This window comes from Prionailurus viverrinus, chromosome B1 (assembly GCF_022837055.1).
Source record: "Prionailurus viverrinus isolate Anna chromosome B1, UM_Priviv_1.0, whole genome shotgun sequence".
NCBI classification, from domain to species: Eukaryota; Metazoa; Chordata; class Mammalia; order Carnivora; family Felidae; genus Prionailurus; species Prionailurus viverrinus.
In genome coordinates, this window is record NC_062564.1 from 32,065,661 (window position 1) to 32,083,465 (window position 17,805).

The following is a 17,805-nucleotide window of genomic DNA, read 5'->3' on the forward strand; positions in this document are numbered from 1 at the left end:
TAGGCAGCCATCAATCTCCCGTTTCTCCCAGAACAGGTGATGCTTCTAAATTGTGATCACTTTCTGGAGGCAGCGCTGCCGCTGGAAGGATGCGAGCGACCTAGGACGGAGGGCCTCAGGCGGCAGATCTGAACTTGCGGAGGATAAAACCCAAACTTTAACTACATCAGTCCGCACCTCACGCGCGAAGCAAAGGACGGGTTATCTCCCCCCACCCCTCCCCTCCAGAGAGACTCAAACTTCGGCTCTTGATCCCTTTTCTTGGATTGCTTTTGGAGGAGACCGTTTGGTGACAGCGTTGGGAACAGTAGGGACAGTGTTGTAACTCGTATTTTTAAAGCGACAGTAGACCAGACTTTTTAAATGTTTGGGATTCAAGATACTTTAGGAAGAGGACCAGCTCTGAAAGACAAATCGCTGGGTGCCGAGATGGATTCCGTCAGGTCCTGGGTCCGGAATGTCGGCGTGGTGGACGCCAATGTCGCGGCGCAGAGGTAACGATACGGCCTCACAGTTATTACGTTCTTAAGTCTTTCCCTCCTTCGCTTTCTCTCTCTCACCGTCTCTCTGTGTGTCCCCTCCCTCTTCCCCCATCTGTCGCCCTCGCCCCACGCGCTGGGGCTCGACCCAGGGCAGGCAGGTCGCTGCAGTCAGGGGGACACTTACCCCCTAGCCAGCACTCAAGTTTCCGGAACTGCCTGGGTCGTTTGTGTTTCTCCCCCATTCCTTCCCCACACACCACTCTTTGGGAGGAAAAATAGCAAAGTGGCATCCAACGCCTTGCAGCTCAGCCCCTAGTCCTGCGATGCCAGCCCGGAGCGGAGCGTGAGGACGCGAGCTGGCAGCCGCGGCCGCCGGAGGAGAGCCGGCTTCCCGGCGACTCCCGGGCTGCGCCACTCCGCGTGCAAGCGCCTCTCCTCCCGCAACTTGCCGGGTGATTCCTGGAGGCCGGAAGCCCCGCGGCCAGATGGCGGCGGCGGCGACGCAAGGAGTGGGAGAGGCCGGAGCCGCTTCTGGGAAGGCAAAGCGGCTGGGAGCTCCGGGAGGAGGGGGTGCAGGCTGGAGGTCCAGGCGCAGAGATAAAAACAGTGGACTAGACGCACGGAGACGGGGGTGAGGGGAGAGAAGAGATTAAAAAGAAAAGACGAAGGAAAGAGCCGCAGAAGAAAGGCGAGGAGATGGGCCGCAAACGCAGGGATCACCAGCCTTTAGTTTTGCTAGTTGCTGAAGTTGACTTTGTTTCTAAGCTTCCGCCTGCTGAGATAGTAAACGCCTTGTCTAGGATGACACTCCACGGAGACATCCTGGTCCCCTTCCCTCATCACCACTACTGAGCTGGGATTTGTGGTCTGCGCGTCCTTGTCTTGGAGAGACAGCCTCCTTCCCCCAACCCCAAAGTGCTCTCGAACTTCTTCCCAAGACTTCAGCCTTCCTATCCGTTCTCCTAGCCATCTCCCTCTAAGTCCTAACATCACGCAGAGAAATAACTCCTTTCCCAGGCCAGCCATGTCTCCAGGTGTCCCGGGTAGAGCGAACCAGCCTCCACCCTTGGAGGAGAGGAGACCGGGGCTGGCGGCGGCTGCCTCCCTTCTGCCCGAGCCCCAGGCACGCCAGTATCCCCAAGGCAGACAGCATAAGGCGGCGACGGCTTTCCGCAGCAGTCTGGGTACTCTCTGGGCTCAACCGGGAGAAATTAGGCAGCTTCGCAGAGAAGGCTCCGAGGCGCATTTCCTTAGCCAAGCACCTTAAAGACACCTTCCCTACTTTCCTCCTTTCCCCCGATCAAATAATTGTGAAACTTGGAATAGGCACCCCGAGTGGCGGGTTCTAGCCAAAATTTTACACCATTCAAAAGAGTGAAAGTGCTCGCGCCCCAGGGTAGAAGGCCCAGCGATACCGGCGCCGCGGGGCAGCACTGGCCATCTGCGCGCTCGCCTGGGCCCTGAGACTTCTGTTAAATGTGATCTGGCGGCTAGTTTGTCCCCGGCCGCGACGGGTCTGCAGGGAGGTGTGTGCGCACACTCAAAACGCTCGAGGGCGCCTCCCGGGTCCTCCAACATGGGTTTCGCGGTCAGCGGGTTTGGCTGGCGCCGCCGGGAGATGCAGCTTAAGCGGGGATCCCTCTGGCCCCAGGCGAGGACGCTCTCTGCCTCTTAATAACATTTTGGCTGCTTCAAGCGCAGCAGTTCTGGGGGCGGGGTCCCCAGTATCACGTTGTCGGCAGTGGCCCTCCATCCCAGGTCCCAGGGATTCCGCTCTGCCACTGTCCGGGGTGCAACTTTTCGGAAGAGCGAGGGAAGCCGGAGGTGAGGCCTCTCCCTGTAGGGCCAAGGCTTGGGCTCTGGGTTTCCCGCCCGCCCCCAAGGCGTTCCCAGCCACCAACTTTTGGAGAGAGCAAGGAAGGCGTAGCGGGCAGTAGCTCTAGGACAGGACAGAGTCACTTCTTCAAAAGTAAGGAAGCATTTACTGCTCTAACCCGGGGTCCTAGCTCCAAATCCTGATCCAGCCGGCGGCGCCACCTGAGGGTGAAGATAGGGGCGGCCCTTCGGGATAGGACTTGGGCCGCCTCCTTAGGGGACCGCTTTGAGCCTAGGCCCACACCCGAGATCCTTTGGGCTCCACTAAAGGCCTGACCGTGAGCTGCCAGGCGCTGGGACTCCCGGAGGCTGGAACAGCGGGCGTGGCAGTGGACAGGGCGTCGGCTCCGCCAACCGACCCCTGTGGCCGCGGCGACTACTCTAAGGAGTCCGTTCTTCTTAAACCGAACTGAAAAAAGATCTGAAGGGCCCAGAGCTCTGGACCCGGGACCGGAACCCTTGACCCTCCTCCGCGGTGCTTGTGTGGGACGTTGGTAACATTGTGTCTTTCTCTTCTTCCCTCTGTCCGGTGGCCCCCTCGGTGTCTCTTCCTGCGCAGCGGAGTCGCCCTGTCCCGGGCCCACTTTGAGAAGCAGCCTCCCTCCAACTTGAGGAAATCCAACTTCTTTCACTTCGTTCTGGCGCTTTATGACAGGCAGGGGCAGCCGGTGGAGATCGAGCGCACAGCCTTCGTAGATTTTGTGGAGAACGACAAAGTAAGCGGAGGTCCCCCCTCTTCTCACGGCCTAATAACTACCACCTTGCAGAGCACTAAAGATTCCATCTGTCACTCGCGACACTTTTCCACTCACATCATCAGGGATGATAAATCGAGGCTTCTGGCCCAAGCCTCTAAATCAGTCGATTTCCCAGCGCCTCCTCCAGACTCCGCTCCCGCACCACACGCTGCGGGGGGGGGGGGGGGGGGGGGGGGGCGCTGGCGGCTCTGCGCACCTAGCCTCCGGGTCAGTCCTAGAGCCTGGTCCTGGACTGGCCGCGGAGTAAACGCCCTTCAGACTAGAGCATGCCCTTCTCCGGATTATTTATTATTTTGCACCTGCCAGCGCCGGCAGAGTGGGGAGCTACTAGGTGCAAACCCAGAGCCCAGTCTTGGCCCGCTTTCCCCAATGAACCTTCTCTCCCACTCTCCCTCCTGAGCGCAGTGCCTGCTCCCGACCCAGGCTCGGTGGTCGGGATTTGATCCCAGATGAAACGGACGTGTGAGGAAAGGAAAGTCTCTTGCCCTCTCTGGGCCTCAGTCTCCTCAGCTCTACAATGCGAGCTTTAGGGAAGGGGCTTCCGGAGGGCCCTCTCGAACCTGGCCCTGGGTCCCTGAGCTTGTGGCCCCAGAAGCTCCAGTCTTGGCGGGATGGAGCCGGGATGCTGCCGTTCCAAATGACAGACCTGTATCTTTCGGCCGAGAGAAGCCTTGGGGCTTCTTAAGGACTGAGAGATCCGGAGGGGCTGCCTGTTTGAGGCAGCTTTGGCCGCAGAGTCCGATGGTGGCGGCTCCGGAGGCAAACTTCTGAGGACATTTTTGAGGGGGAGGGACAGAGGGTTTGGAGAGCATCAAGTGGTCCGAGCTGTAGTAAGTTTCAAGGGTTGGCGGCTGCAGAAGCTCCTGCCCTTTGACCTGGGGCTGGGCAGGGGGTTGTTCAAAGCTGCAGGGCGAGTGCGAGAAAGGCGGCGGGAGGCGGTGTGGGGCACGCTCTCCAGTCTCTCCTTTGGGTGGGGGGTGCTGGAAGGCAAAGGGGCTCGAACGCTGCCTGTCTTTTCAGGAACAAGGCAACGAGAAGACCAACAACGGCACCCACTACAAGTTACAGCTCCTCTACAGCAATGGTGAGCGCCCAGCGCCGGCGGCTGCGCCCGCACGTGTAACCGGCGAGGAGGGCAGCTGAGCTTGCCGCCGTCGCTGGCCGGCGGCCTCCAGGCCTGGGGTGGGCAGGGCTGCGGGAGCCTCGGTCAGGGGCAGGGGACGGGCGGGGGGTCTTTGCCCCCTGGACGGCTCAGCCCGCCGGCTAGCCAGCAGCCCGGAGCCTGGAGTGGCTGCCTGGGCCTCTTCCCCCACCGCGGGGACGGGTTTGGGGGTGCGGGGGAGGGGCTCCCCGGCCCTGACTTCGTGCCCGCCCCCTCTCCCCGCAGGCGTCCGCACCGAGCAGGACCTGTACGTCAGGCTCATCGACTCGGTCACCAAGCAGGTAAGTCGGAGGTCCACCCGGCTCCTCTTCTTCCCGCGCCCCCCTCCCCCTGTCGTCTGTCCCTGACCTCTGCTCACCCCCCGCGGTTTCCTGGGTCAGACTTCACTTGCCTCTCCACGTCGAATAGCAAGAACCTGTCCAACCTGGAGAACAATTTTTTTTCTTTCTTCTCTCTCCCCCTTGTCCTGTTTCTTTCTGGCCGGGGTGTGGGGGGGTGGGGGCAGGGGAGCAAAAGAGCGAAGAGAGAATTGTTGCGAGATCGCGTCCCCCCCCCCCCCCCCCTTTGCAGAAAATATGTTTTCACTAGGGCCAACTTCGCTACTCTATTATCATTGTCGCCTGAATTAACCGGGCCACAGCTCAGGTTCTGTGCTAACTCCTAATGAAGTAGTGGGCAGAGAGGGGACAAAAACCCACCCCACGATTCTGTGCTTGCTCTGAAGTCTCCTTTCCTTTGTCTCTCCGTTGCCCTCCTATCTTCCCTCCCTGCCCCCGACTCCTCTGCAGCCCATAGCTTACGAGGGACAAAATAAGAATCCGGAAATGTGCCGAGTTCTCCTGACGCACGAAGTGATGTGCAGGTAAGTGTCGCTTTTTCCTGCGGGCTTTGCTGGAAAGCGGGGCAGGTGAGCCTCGCTGGCCGCGCTCCCGTGAGCCCCCGGCATTGCCTTTCAGCAATGATGGCTGGGAGGGAGGGAGGCCTTACCCCGGGGGCCGATCCGCTAGAACTTCCCCTTAAAGGTCAGATTCTTAGAGCATATCCGTTAAGACGCTAAAAGGAAACCCACAACCACTCAGGATTTCACCGCCCTGGCATCTCGGGAGTCTCCTCCGTTACGTGGAAAGTCTCTGTAGCCCAGCGGTCGGTGGCAGCGCGGGGAGGGGGCGGGCAGCCCCCGGCCGAATTTGGGGTCGTGAACTTTGCCTGAACCGGTCTCCACCCGAGGTCCGCACCGCTAGGTTCCCGCCTGTCGGGCCCGCTCTGGGTAGATTTCCAGGAGGGGCCACTTGTGGCGGACCGAGTCAAAGCACTGGAAAACCTTGCAGTCCCGGAGAGGGACCACCCGAGGGTGGAGACCCCCATCCCCAACCGCCGAGGCACCTGTCTGTGCTGCGGAAGGGTTTCCTTCCTCCGGGGATGTGGCTTCTCCGAAGATTTCACGAGTCAGGGGAGTTTCTGAGTTCAGGAGAAACTACTGGGTAGAAAGTGCAGTCCGTTCTTAATTCTTCATCCTTTCAAACAACCGTTTGGGTAGTGGGGAACTCAGCACGCGAGAGAGGGTATAAGAAGGAAACTCTTGAAAGAGGTGGTTATTTTATTTTAAAAATGTAAGCGTTGATTCCATACGTGTTTTTCTTTCTCCAAAATCCCTGACGGGGGAGAAAGCCTCAGTTCTTCCTTACTCTGACTGCTCCTGCTCCGGCGAATGTCTACCAGCTCCAGACTTGCTAGTTTTGGGTAATTGCAGGCCATCTGATTTAGCTTGGACTGTTTTATGGGCAGCTCCTAGCAGCCCCGGCTCCCTCCCAACCCAGTCAGAAAGAAACCATAACAATCAGCCATGTTTGTTTTGGTTTTGACCAAGTATTAGGAAAAACAAACTTTGCCAAATGCAAAGTTCAGTTCTGCCAGGGGCCTCAGCCGAGGGGAATAGAGCTTCCCTGCCTGAGTAGCCGGGTGAGGTGATGGGTGATGGAGTAAGCGGATAGCCACGCCATGATCCCAGGGCCCCTGATAGATTCGTTCAGAAAGAAAATACAATTCCAAGATGAACTTGCGTGTAATACCTAGATTAAATAGTCAGAACACTTTGATTTAGTTGGCTACTTGAAGGGCGTTTTTTTTTTATCCCTCTTTATACTTTTAAATGTCTTTGTTTGGAGAGATTATCTTCTTAAAAGAAAAGAAAACAAACCCCCAAACTGGCCCATTGTCTGACGAATTACACCTATCACTTTAAATAACACTCGCACGCCCCATCCAGCTGTAGTTAAGGCTGACATTTTTATTTTTAAGCCCAATCAAATCCTCCTCATTTTATGCTGTCTAAGTAGCAGCATCAATTTTTAAAGCCTCTAGTTTAGTCTGCATTAGTAACACAATATAAAAATTTAATGTACTGTAACTTCTCCGCATTTGAGACCAGGGAAGACGCGCTGCTATTTTCTTCCCCAAACTAGAATTTAAAACACATATTAATTATGGGTAAATAAATGATCCATTGGATGGGCACTGTGCATGGAGTGTGCATGTGTGTGTGCATGCGTGTGTGTTTTGGGAGATCACTGGGATGATGGCAAATGTTGGATGTATCCAGAGGGGAAGATCTCAATTTGTCAGTCAGAGCTGGTTGATTTCTCCAGGAAGGGAAAAAAGTTCTTTCTCCCACATTTTCAAGGCAAGTGCTAGCAGTCAGTGGTAGAGGGATGTTCTCAGAGATTCCTGCTCATGCTTAGTTCCGTCTGCATGGTGTTCTTGGGCATACCTGGGAATTGCCCTGAATGGTTTCTGTGATCCTTAGGAAAAAAAAAAAAAAGAGAGAGAGAGAGAGCTCATAAACTGATGTTTAGCTTTTGGAGGGGAACAAAATAAATCTCTTTAGGAATAACTTTTTCTCTCTTCCCCAGTTGTCTCTGCTCCCCTCTTCCCTGCTTTAGTTCATTTTGCCAATTATTAGCAAGGAGAAATCTAGTTGTTATGTTGCTGCCAGCCACCCCTGTGCCCTCAATGCTCAGAGGGTTAAAAGATATTATAATTTGAACAGAAGTCGTCTCAAGGCCTACAGCTGGCTAATAACAGAGTTGTATTGAGCGCGAGCAAACCCCACAGCTGTGACTTTTCGCCACAAGGCGCAGGCTAGACAGGGCCCTAATCAGATGGGCCAGCCGGGCAGTGGGGCCAGTGTCTTTATCGGCCAGATGGTGTGAATTTAGACACTTTTGTTATGCAATCGCAGGGAGGAGTTGGGGAGAAGAAAACAAAACAAAAGCCACCATGCTGTGCGCTTATTTGAGTTTGAAATTAGAGACAGATTTTTGAAAGTTGAGGGTTGAATTTTAAAAACCATTTTGGAGGGGAAAGGGCACATTCGCTCGTCTCGAGCAGGAGTTTGACTGACTGGACACCCTGTGTCCGTGGCTGGGGCTTTTTTTTTTTTTTTTTTTTTTCTTCTCCAGCCATCCCTCATCCCCCTTCTTTCTTCCTTTCTGAAAAATGCAGGTAAGATTCAGGATTGGGATGCAATTTTCCATATTCCCCAGCCTCGTCCCCATGTTTTTTTTTTTTTTTTTTTTGTCCCTTTCCCTCTCTAAAGACTCTGTGAGGAGATGCGGAAGGGCAGAGTCCTGTAGGCAAATTGAGAGGATTTCAGGTAAAAGGTTCTCTGAATCAGAATTAGAATAAAATAAACCAAACCCAGCCAAAGTGAGGAGGGGAGGACCAACCTTCATTTTCATTCATTAGGGAAAAAGCACTTCTGAGCCTCTCCGTGGGGAGAGGGACACAGTCAACGTGATGCCAAGTTCAGTTTCCTCTTCTTTGTTTATTTTTCCCCTTCCTTTCCTGTTTCACAGTGTTGTTCGGTTTTTAGAAACACCAGGAACTTCAGACCTAGAGACTTGCTTATTAGAAAATAACCCTATAAAGCCTTTTAACTAAAGTAGCTGAACCTGAAGTTGGTTGCACAGGCTTTGTCTATACAGCAAAGGGAGGGGAGAATGGCGTTTGTTATCTGAGTAATTCAGGGCCCCAGTCCTCCACATCCACCATCCACATATCTGATCTCAGAGCAGTTGTTTAGAGACCGACTGTGGGTTCACGAATGTCTCCCACTTCCCACTTCCCTTTGCTTATGTTGATATTATTGGCATGAGGACAGAATGTCATTTAAGAAACGAGATTTGGAAAAAAAAATAGTGAGGACATCTTGATGAGACATTTTCTAAAAAAAAAAAAAAAAAAGAAAGAAAAAGAGTTAGTTTTGCCTAACCCAGAGACATTTTAAGAAGGGCTCAAATGGGGCAAACACAATTAATTAATTTCAAAAAAAAATTATTTTTTAATGTTTATTTATTTTTGAGAGAGAGAGAGAGAGAGAGAGAGAGCACGCGCAAGTATGAGTGGGGGAGGGGCAGAGAGCGAGGGAGACACAGAATCGGAAACAGGCTCCAGGCTCCGAGCTGCCAGCACAGAGCCCGACGTGGGGCTCGAACCCACGAACCATGAGATCATGACCTGAACTGAAGTCGGTCACCCAATTGACTGAGCCACCCATGCGCCCCAATTCCTATTATTTTTATACCTTTACTATTTCAGTCCAGCTGCCAAGTGAGTGTCTTCTCCATCTTTTTTTGCCCCGTGAACATTAGAGATTATGCTTAAAGACGTTACTGTTGGAAAATGGAAGATTGGGCCCTAAAGTTCTTCTGCATTTTTCTTGGAGCATCGGCTCCTTCCCTGATGAGATTCCCCACATTGTGTCACACTGGCCCCAGGCTTGCATTTTTACCTGTTTTTCTTTTCCTTCAGAGAAAATCCCCACGGAAAGCAGCTGAATTCGGCCGAGCACTCTTGCAAACTTACTCGGCCTCTTCAGAATCATTCCTTCTCAAACTAGACACAGTGGCACATCCCAACAGTGTGTGCTCTTGTAATTAAATTGTACCCAGCACCGTACACATAATTTGGGTCACGTTGACATGCTGGTGATGTCAAAGGGGAGTCTAGCTGGAAGGTCTTTAGGTAACAAGCATGTATGGGCTTTTGAGATTGTGTTGCTGAAGAGGAAAAGGTTTGCCTGAACTGCAAAGGTATTCTGCTGACATGAGCAATGGAAACAGAAGAGGAGGGAGACGGAAATGGGTGGTGATAGGGAGTTGGGAGGAGAGACAAGGGCTTTGGGACCTAGGAAAGCAGCTGGCCAGCATTTTTATTGGTGTTAATCTTGCAATGGATTGAAATCTTAAAAGTTAAGACCTAATATAATTTCAAAGGCAAAATATTATTTCAGAAAGCCCCCAGTGGCAAACTCTGGTATTTAGGGAAGTGGAGACCTTTTCTCTTTTACTTCCTGCTAATTTGATTAAGTTTCTTAAAAGCTCCTAGCGCTCATTTGGTGGAACTTGTTTAGCATCTCTCAAGTATATTTTGCTTTCTGAGAATGCTGGAGTTGGTTCGCCGCGTCATCCACGCACACATCCCTGCAAGGAGGGAAGAGGAACTTTAAAAGTTTTAAAAATTCTTCTTTATTTGTTTGTTTGTACTTCTGTGGCGGACCAGCGAGGGCAAATGGACGGAGAAGAGGCAGAAAGCAAATCTGTGTCTGGGCCGGTATAAGGCTTCGGTATCGCTGCCACATGGCTTCCCTCTTACTCTGTCGTCACCTCCAAAGGGTGCTTGGGGATCTCACTGCCTCACAGGCTTTGTAAACCTAGAAGGGACTCTGGAGATAATCAGTCCAATATTTAAAAAAATTTTTTTCCATTTATTCATTTTTGAGAGACAGAGAGAGACAGAGTATGGGTGGAGAGGGGCAGAGAGAGAGAGAGAGAGAGAGAGAGAGAGAGAGAATCAGAAACAGGCTCCAGGCTCTGAGCGGTCAGCACACAGCCCCACATGGGGCTTGAACTCACAGACCACAAGAGCATGACCTGAGCTGAAGTTGGACGCTTAACTGACCAAGCCACCCAGGCACCCCAATCTAGTCCAATATTTTAATTTTATATATAAGGTTGGCAAAGCCCAGGGGGGTTAAACAGATTTGACGAAACTCACGCAGCTGCTTAGTGACAGCATTGGGTCGGACGCCAGAGCCCTGATTCTCACTTGGGCAATCTTCCTATGGTGTTGCTTCACTCTTCAACAGATCGGGGGAAGGCAGTGCTTACATATACTTTGCTAATGTTTATGAGGCATATTCTCGCATCAGTGTGGGTGGTAATTTTTTTTTTCTATGCCCTGCAAGCCTACATCCATAAGCAACTACCATTGATGGTAGACCATGTGCTTGGATGAGCCAAGAGGTATTCAGAAGTCTGCAGCGGCAGCCATGTGGGGAGGTGATTTTTTCAGTGCTTCCCCACCACCCAGCTTCCTTTGCTCTTGTCACATCTGTCTAGGTCTTTTGCACGGACACCTTTGGAAGGGAGCATTTTGTTCTCTGCTCAGGTTTGACGGGGTCCCGCTTATCTGTCGTAATTGCTGTCGGGCCTCATCTTTGTCCCTCCCTCCCAGCTAATTCCACAAGTGGTTTTTGAGCCCCTACCAGGTACTCTGCCAGGAGGAAGCCCTGGGAGGTGGAGTTTTCAAGATGGGACTTGACGCATCAAGTCCCATTTCTGTTCTGGACTTGGCGAAAATCATTGGAGATATCATTTCAGAGCTCCCTGCCTCATTTTCTCTCCTATTTCACAATGGTTCTGGTCTTCTCCCATCATCTTTAGAAAGTGATAGAAATGAATGAATGAATGAATGAATGAATAAATAAATAAATAAATAAATAAATGTTTATAAAGTACACAGAGTTTTCTGGAAAGATTACACAAATAAGGTTGATAAGTCCAGGCAGCTACTTGGGGGTCTATTGTGTCCGTGCTCCTGCCCCTTCTTTCTTCAAATATTTATTGAGACACAAAGATCTAAAATACACAATCATAAAGTCATTCAACATGGGTCTATAAGATGTGACCTTATAGATTTAAAAGTCCAATGCTCGTGGCTCAGAATACAAATATGGTTCCTTTTTTTTTTTCTTTTTTAATTTTTTTTCCAACGTTTATTTATTTTTGGGACAGAGAGAGACAGAGCATGAACGGGGGAGGGGCAGAGAGAGAGGGAGACACAGAATCGGAAACAGGCTCCAGGCTCTGAGCCATCAGCCCAGAGCCCGACGCGGGGCTCGAACTCCCGGACCGCGAGATTGTGACCTGGCTGAAGTCGGACGCTTAACCGACTGCGCCACCCAGGCGCCCCACAAATATGGTTCCTGAGAAAGTTGTGATTTGCTGAGAATTACCTAGTCATAAGCCACAGAGTATTTGAAGGAATATCTTTGGGCTTCAGGTCCAGCGTTGTTTTGAAACATGGCCATAAACTCTGTGCTCGAGCCTCTGAACGCTAAGAGGCTACCTAGGACGTGTGTATTTTTGTGAATGTTTCTATGCTGTATGCTCATTGTATCTTCCTGATTTTAACAATTTTCTTTTACTCTTTTGGTTCCTTCCCAATCTACAGTCGATGTTGCGAGAAGAAAAGTTGTGGAAACCGAAATGAGACTCCTTCAGACCCTGTCATCATCGACAGGTAGGGGGCAAAAGTGATTAAAACGATCATTTCTGGTTTCTCTCCTTTATGAACCTCGACGCTGAGTATCGATCACTTGGGATTTGCCATAAGGTTGGTTTCATGTTATCTTCAAGGCAGAGCTAGTCCAACATGTGTTCTCTTGTTCTGGTTGGCCTTTCTTGGAAGAAGTCAGAACCTTCCTTTTTGAACATGTGTCTCTAAATCTATGCTGGGATTCTTTTCCAGGTGCACTGATGTCAACCTAATAAGGAGTGTGTGGATATTGCTGGTAAAGGAGGCCAGCTCTCCTATTTGGCAGAGCTGGGTCTCACTAAGTTTCTTGGAAGAGGCAGTGTACCCCGAGTTAAGCATCATCCCCTTTGTCATTCTCCGCGATGGCTGTTGGGTTGAAGACTATCAGTTTAGATTACAGTTTAGGGGATTATGACAAACTCTCTCTTGCATCGAGGGAGATTCCTTTCTACCACAGAGCATTGCATTCTGGGTCTTCTGTTCTATTCAGAGTGGGAAAGATTCTCTGGGACAAGATGCTAATTCATTGAAATGTGATTTAGGCATCCTCAGCTGTCTGTTTTTGTGATTGGAAACAGAACTTACAAACCAACGAAGAAATACCAAATTAACTTCCAGCAATCATGTAATTTTTAAGAAATCCCATATTCCCACCCCTAATTTTTTCTCTTTCGTTAAAAAACGGAATAATTCCCTATTGCTTTTTTCTTTGGGTTTTCGTGTTTCTAGCCAGGTCCTGAAATGGATTGGAGAGACCACAGTCTCCAAAGTTGTTATTCCAATATCCCAATGAATTCTCAGTTGGGAGAATGGAACCTCTGGCATTCTTCCCAGAAAGCCAGCTTGGTTTCTTTGTGGAAAGTATAGCATAGCCCTACGAACGGGGAGGCTGGAATCCTGATCCTGTCCTCGCCTCTGACCTTGGACAAAGCACTCAGCAGCTCTGTTCTTCCATGGTACGATCGGAGGGTACTGGCTGCCGCTGTAGGTTTCAGGAGGCTCCTGAAATGTCCGTGGCGGTTCTGCAGACTTCTCTGAGGTGCTTGGAAGAGGATGAGAACCAAATGTAAAATGTCTGTTGGATGTGCAGGGTGCTTTTGCCATCGTAGGAGGCTCACGGGGGACCAATTTTAGAGAGCTGTTTGGAATTCCGTTGTTTTTTTTTTTGTTTGTTTTTCTGAAAGTGCATAGAAGCTTACAATGCAGGGGTTGTAAGAACTCTCTGGGGTCAGCCATCTCCCTCATCCGATAGACGGAAGGCTGACCCGGGAATGGTGACGTGACTTGCCCACGATTGCATGACTGGGTGGAGCAGAGCTGGCTCTAGAACACAGTTGTCTGTCCCTCTCGGCTCGTGCTCTTCTCACTGCCACAGCCTGCCTCTCCCAAGCACTGTCTGTCCTGACTTCTGTGAGTTGGATGTGTTGATCGCACGTGGCCCCATTTCCCAACTTCCCAGGATGCCCTCAGGATCCTCTGGGGGAATTCGAAGCATATGAGAACAGCTAGATGCAGACCCAGTCCTTTCCAGGATGCACGCTGACCTCACTAATCTTCAACTCTCCTCCCCACACTTTTGCTCCCCTTTGAAGAAGGTCTTCCGACCTCATGACTATGGCATCTTTTCTTGGAATAAGGTCCCCACAAATCAGCTTTAAAGATGGTTGCCAACCCATAAATCCTAATCTGCACCTTCCATCTCATAAGCACACATCTTAATGACTCTGCACTTAGCAGTTCTTACTTTAAGAACCCGCATACGACTTGCACCCGAGGATAAAGCCTGACATATCTACATTTTAATCCTATGTAATACGCATGGTACCCATACAAAAGAAAGTCTTTTAGCATCTACAGAGAGAGAAGATTTTCAAATTAGGCGCTTTCATTGTTTGTGCTAGAATGCCTTAAATTCGTCTTCGAAGGTGGAAATTGTATCTTGGCTGCATATTATAGAGCTTTATGGGACTATGGCATTTACTCTTTACTATCCTGTGCGCAATAAAACAGCCCAGTGATATCTCTGCATCACTTGAAATACGTGTTACTTTTGAAATGTTGCGCATCTACACACGGAGACATACCAAAGGGTGCCGTAAATTGGCCATCATCAGGTTTTTAGAGCACCCGTTTTATTGTAAACAGGTGCATTTATTCTGCTTACTCATTGTAGGGCTTTTGTTTGGAGATATCGCCCTTGCCTTATTACTTCGGAATGTCTTTTGGGCTTACCCTCGCCTCCTTCCCTTCCCTGTGGATGTGAAAGGAGGTGAAGTCAGGTTTCCATTTGTGGGAGGTGGGATGGGTGGTTTGTGTCATTCAGGGGTTTGGTTGAGTTCTGCATCCCGTCCCTGTGTTCAACGTCTGCCAACTTGGAAATGTTGAGATCCCCCACGAGCAGCAAACGGGTGCAAAGTAGTCTATTTTGGATTTCCTCTGAGTAAATATAGAACTCTCTTCTCTGCCCTCGTTCCTATAATGCCAACTAATTATCTCCTCCCCCTGCTCGCTCATCTAACCAGATGCAGTTAATTTACACTGTCTCTCTTTGAGTTTTCTCACACAACAGGCACGTTCCACTTTGGCTCTAGGGAGCCTGCTTATTCCCTTGGAATTGTGCATGTTCGGGGGAGGGGATGGGGAGCCTCAAGGGTGGTTCCCAAACTTTTCACCACAAAAGACCCCTTCGATCATTTTCCTTGGCCGGCCCAGCGTTTTGTCAGATTTTGCCCGCTGGACTGCAATCGACAAGTAACCAACCATTCAGCTGTAAACTCCATTTTTATTAATCAAAGACATACAATGGAATGGGAAGGAAAAACCTCATTCCAGAAATGCCCTTGATCTCATCAATGGCCAGTCAGAGTTTTGGATGGGGACAAGACAAGCAGTGTTATCACACTGACTTGATAGGCTTCCAGCTCAAACGCCAAACAACTTGACTTTTCATTTAGCCCCTGTGACCACATCTTGGGCAGATATTCAGTTTCCAATAGGCTGCTTAAAAGATGAAAGATAGCTTTTACTACCATGTGGCCCCTTCATTGAAAATCATCGGATTCTATAATAGGGTGCCCGCCCGCCCGCCCCCCATCAGAGATGTAGTTCTCTAGGTCCTCAGACTTAGCCGCAGATTAGGATTTGTTTTTTTCCTACTAAATTGCTCTCTGCCTTGATTTCTCTAGAAACATAAATTTAATTTTTATTTTCAGCTGTCTTTTCAGCATGCTTTTGTGAATTCTTGGGCAGCCCCACCCCTCTCCAAAAAGCCAGGCCAATGCACAGCCCAGCAGGACTTGCTGCTGAATCACAGGCCTCCAGTAGAGCCTTCCTTCTGTGTACAAATGTGTGCGTGTCTAGAGTGGCAGTAAAGCTGATTAATTTTTAGTGTAAAAATCCAAAGTTCCTGTATGAAAGAAGAAAAAAAAAAAAAAAACCCACCAAAACCGGAACAGACCAAACCAAGAATGAAACCATAATCCTTCCTTTGGTCTTCGGCCTAAATCTTGTCTATAAAGATCTGTGTGTGGTAAATAAAAATAAAAAGTCTCAAGCCGATTTACATTTTGTGGTTTCAGCGCTAATTCAGAGCTTGTTTTTTCTGGGCTGTATTCTTCTCAGACTCTCTTCTCCGTCTGGAAACTTCTTCTGAGTATCTGCTGACTCTCTGGGGCTCAGGGATAATCTAGTGGTCCGTGGGAAGATCTCTTTAGGGACAGTTGCACTGATATAGGAGAGTGACAAAAGAGTCCTTAAAGTACCAATTCTTGTAGCCCATAAAAAGTCAGATGGGTAGAGAGGGCTAACGTTCTTTTTGCATCTTTGTAGGCTGTCTGTGCCCATGTGCACACTGGTACGGTGTTTTCTATCAGAAGGACAGATCAGCCTATGTCTCATACGCTAAATATCCCAAGATCTTCTGTCCTGGGACGTTGGTTTCCATATTTCTGAGCTGTTTCCTGGAGGGCCGTTTTAAATTTTTTTTTTTTTCGAAGTTTATTTGTTTTTGGGACAGAGGGAGACAGAGCATGAACAGGGGAGGGCAGAGAGAGAGGGAGACACAGAATCGGAAACAGGCTCCAGGCTCTGAGCCATCAGCCCAGAGCCCGACGCGGGGCTCGAACTCACGGACCGCGAGATCGTGACCTGGCTGAAGTCGGACGCTTAACCGCCCCAGGAGGGCCGTTTTAAATGTTGATGTAGTTTTGTTGACTTTCTTTTTCAAGAAGCCCGACAAACAACAGAATGAACCTTATTCAAAAGGTTTACTTAAAAGTATCTCATGGGTGGGTTTTCCTGATGGTATCTTCCCTTTGTTTTAAATACATTTTTAAATTTTTTTTTTTCAACGTTTATTTATTTTTGGGACAGAGAGAGACAGAGCATGAACGGGGAAGGGGCAGAGAGAGAGGGAGACACAGAATCGGAAGCAGGCTCCAGGCTCTGAGCCATCAGCCCAGAGCCCAACTCGGGGCTCGAACTCACGGACCGCGAGATTGTGACCTGGCTGAAGTCGGACGCTTAACCGTCTGCGCCACCCAGGCGCCCCTTAAATAAATTTTTAATTGAGGAAAAATGCACGCAACATGAACTTGACCGTCGTAACCATTTTTAAGTGTTAACCATTTTTAAGTTCAGTGGTTTAGGTCGTTCACATTACTGAGCGGTGAGAGCCACTGCAGAGATCTTTTCACCTTGCAAAACTGTGACCGTCCGTTCTCCCCCACCCGCAGCAGCCGCCATGCTACTTTTGGTCTCTATGAGTTTAACTACTTCTAGGGACTTCACATAAGCAGAATCCTCACTGTATTTGTCCTTTTGTGACTGGCTCATTTCACCGAGCATAATGTCCTCCAAGGTCCTTCATGTTGTAGAGTGCCAGAACTGCCTTCCTTCTGAAAGCTGAACAATATCCCAGTTTGGATATATCACATTCGTTTATCCACTCATCTGTCGACAGACACTTGGGCTGCTTCAGTCTTTCAGCTCTTTGTGAACAATGCTGCTGTGAACAGGGGTGTACAAATATCTCTTTGACTGTCTGTTTTCCATTCTTTTGGGTATAGACCTAGAAGTGGAATATGGAACTCTCTTCTCTGCCCTTGTTCCTACCAAATAGTAATTTGAGTCATGGCCACACCATTTCCGTTGCAGCTACTTACGTTCCCACCCACAATGCATGAAGGTCCCAATTTCTCCAGATCCCCACATTACTTATCTTCTTTTCCTTCCTTCCTTCCTTCCTTCCTTCCTTCCTTCCTTTCTCTTTCTTTCTTTCTTTCTTTCTTTCTTTCTTTCTTTCTTTCTTTTTCTTCTTTCTTTCTTTCTTTCTTTCTTTCTTTCTTTTTCTCTCCCTCCTTCCCTTCCTCCCTCCCTTCCTCTTCCTTTTCCTCTTTCTCTCCTCTTTCTTTCTTTCCTTCCTTCCTCTTTCTTTCTTTCTTTCTTTTTTCTTTCTTTCTTTCTTTCTTTCTTTCTTTCTTTCTTTCCCTCCTTCCCTTCCTCCCTCCCTTCTTCTTCCTCTTCCTCTTTCTCTCCTCTTTCTTTCTTTCTTTCTTTCTTTCTTTCTTTCTTTCTTTCTCTCCCTCCTTCCCTTCCTCCCTCCCTTCCTCTTCCTCTTCCTCTTCCTCTTCCTCTTCCTCTTCCTCTTCCTCTTCCTCTTTCTCTCCTCTTTCTTTCTTTCTTTCTTTCTTTCTTTCTTTCTTTCCTTCTTTCTTTCAGTAATTGTAATCCCAAGTTTTGCTCCTTTTTTCATCTTGGTAAGCATCCTCACTTGCTGCTTTCCCCTCTGGTCCAGGCTTCTTGTTTGCCCTTTTCCTGCCGTTTGGCACATCCTTTTCCCACCTTTTTCTGCCTCATCGACCACCTTGTTCCACTGGAGTGCGTGTTTGGATCCTCTCTCCTCTGGCCCGTGCTTGTTATCCCTCTCTCCAGT

General features: G+C 49.5%; 1 protein-coding gene across 1 annotated transcript in view; it reads left to right on the plus strand.

Moving 5' to 3' along the window:
- The first annotated feature begins 396 nt into the window (after positions 1 to 396).
- EBF2 (EBF transcription factor 2) overlaps positions 397 to 17,805 on the plus strand; it is a 195,860-nt gene continuing 178,451 nt past the window's right edge. Inside the window, exons 1-6 of the mRNA XM_047857489.1 lie at positions 397 to 494; positions 2,917 to 3,073; positions 4,136 to 4,199; positions 4,503 to 4,558; positions 5,066 to 5,139; positions 11,790 to 11,858. Coding sequence (XP_047713445.1) covers positions 430 to 494; positions 2,917 to 3,073; positions 4,136 to 4,199; positions 4,503 to 4,558; positions 5,066 to 5,139; positions 11,790 to 11,858 — 485 coding nt within the window. The 5' untranslated portion in view covers positions 397 to 429. The remainder of the gene's footprint in view (positions 495 to 2,916; positions 3,074 to 4,135; positions 4,200 to 4,502; positions 4,559 to 5,065; positions 5,140 to 11,789; positions 11,859 to 17,805) is intronic.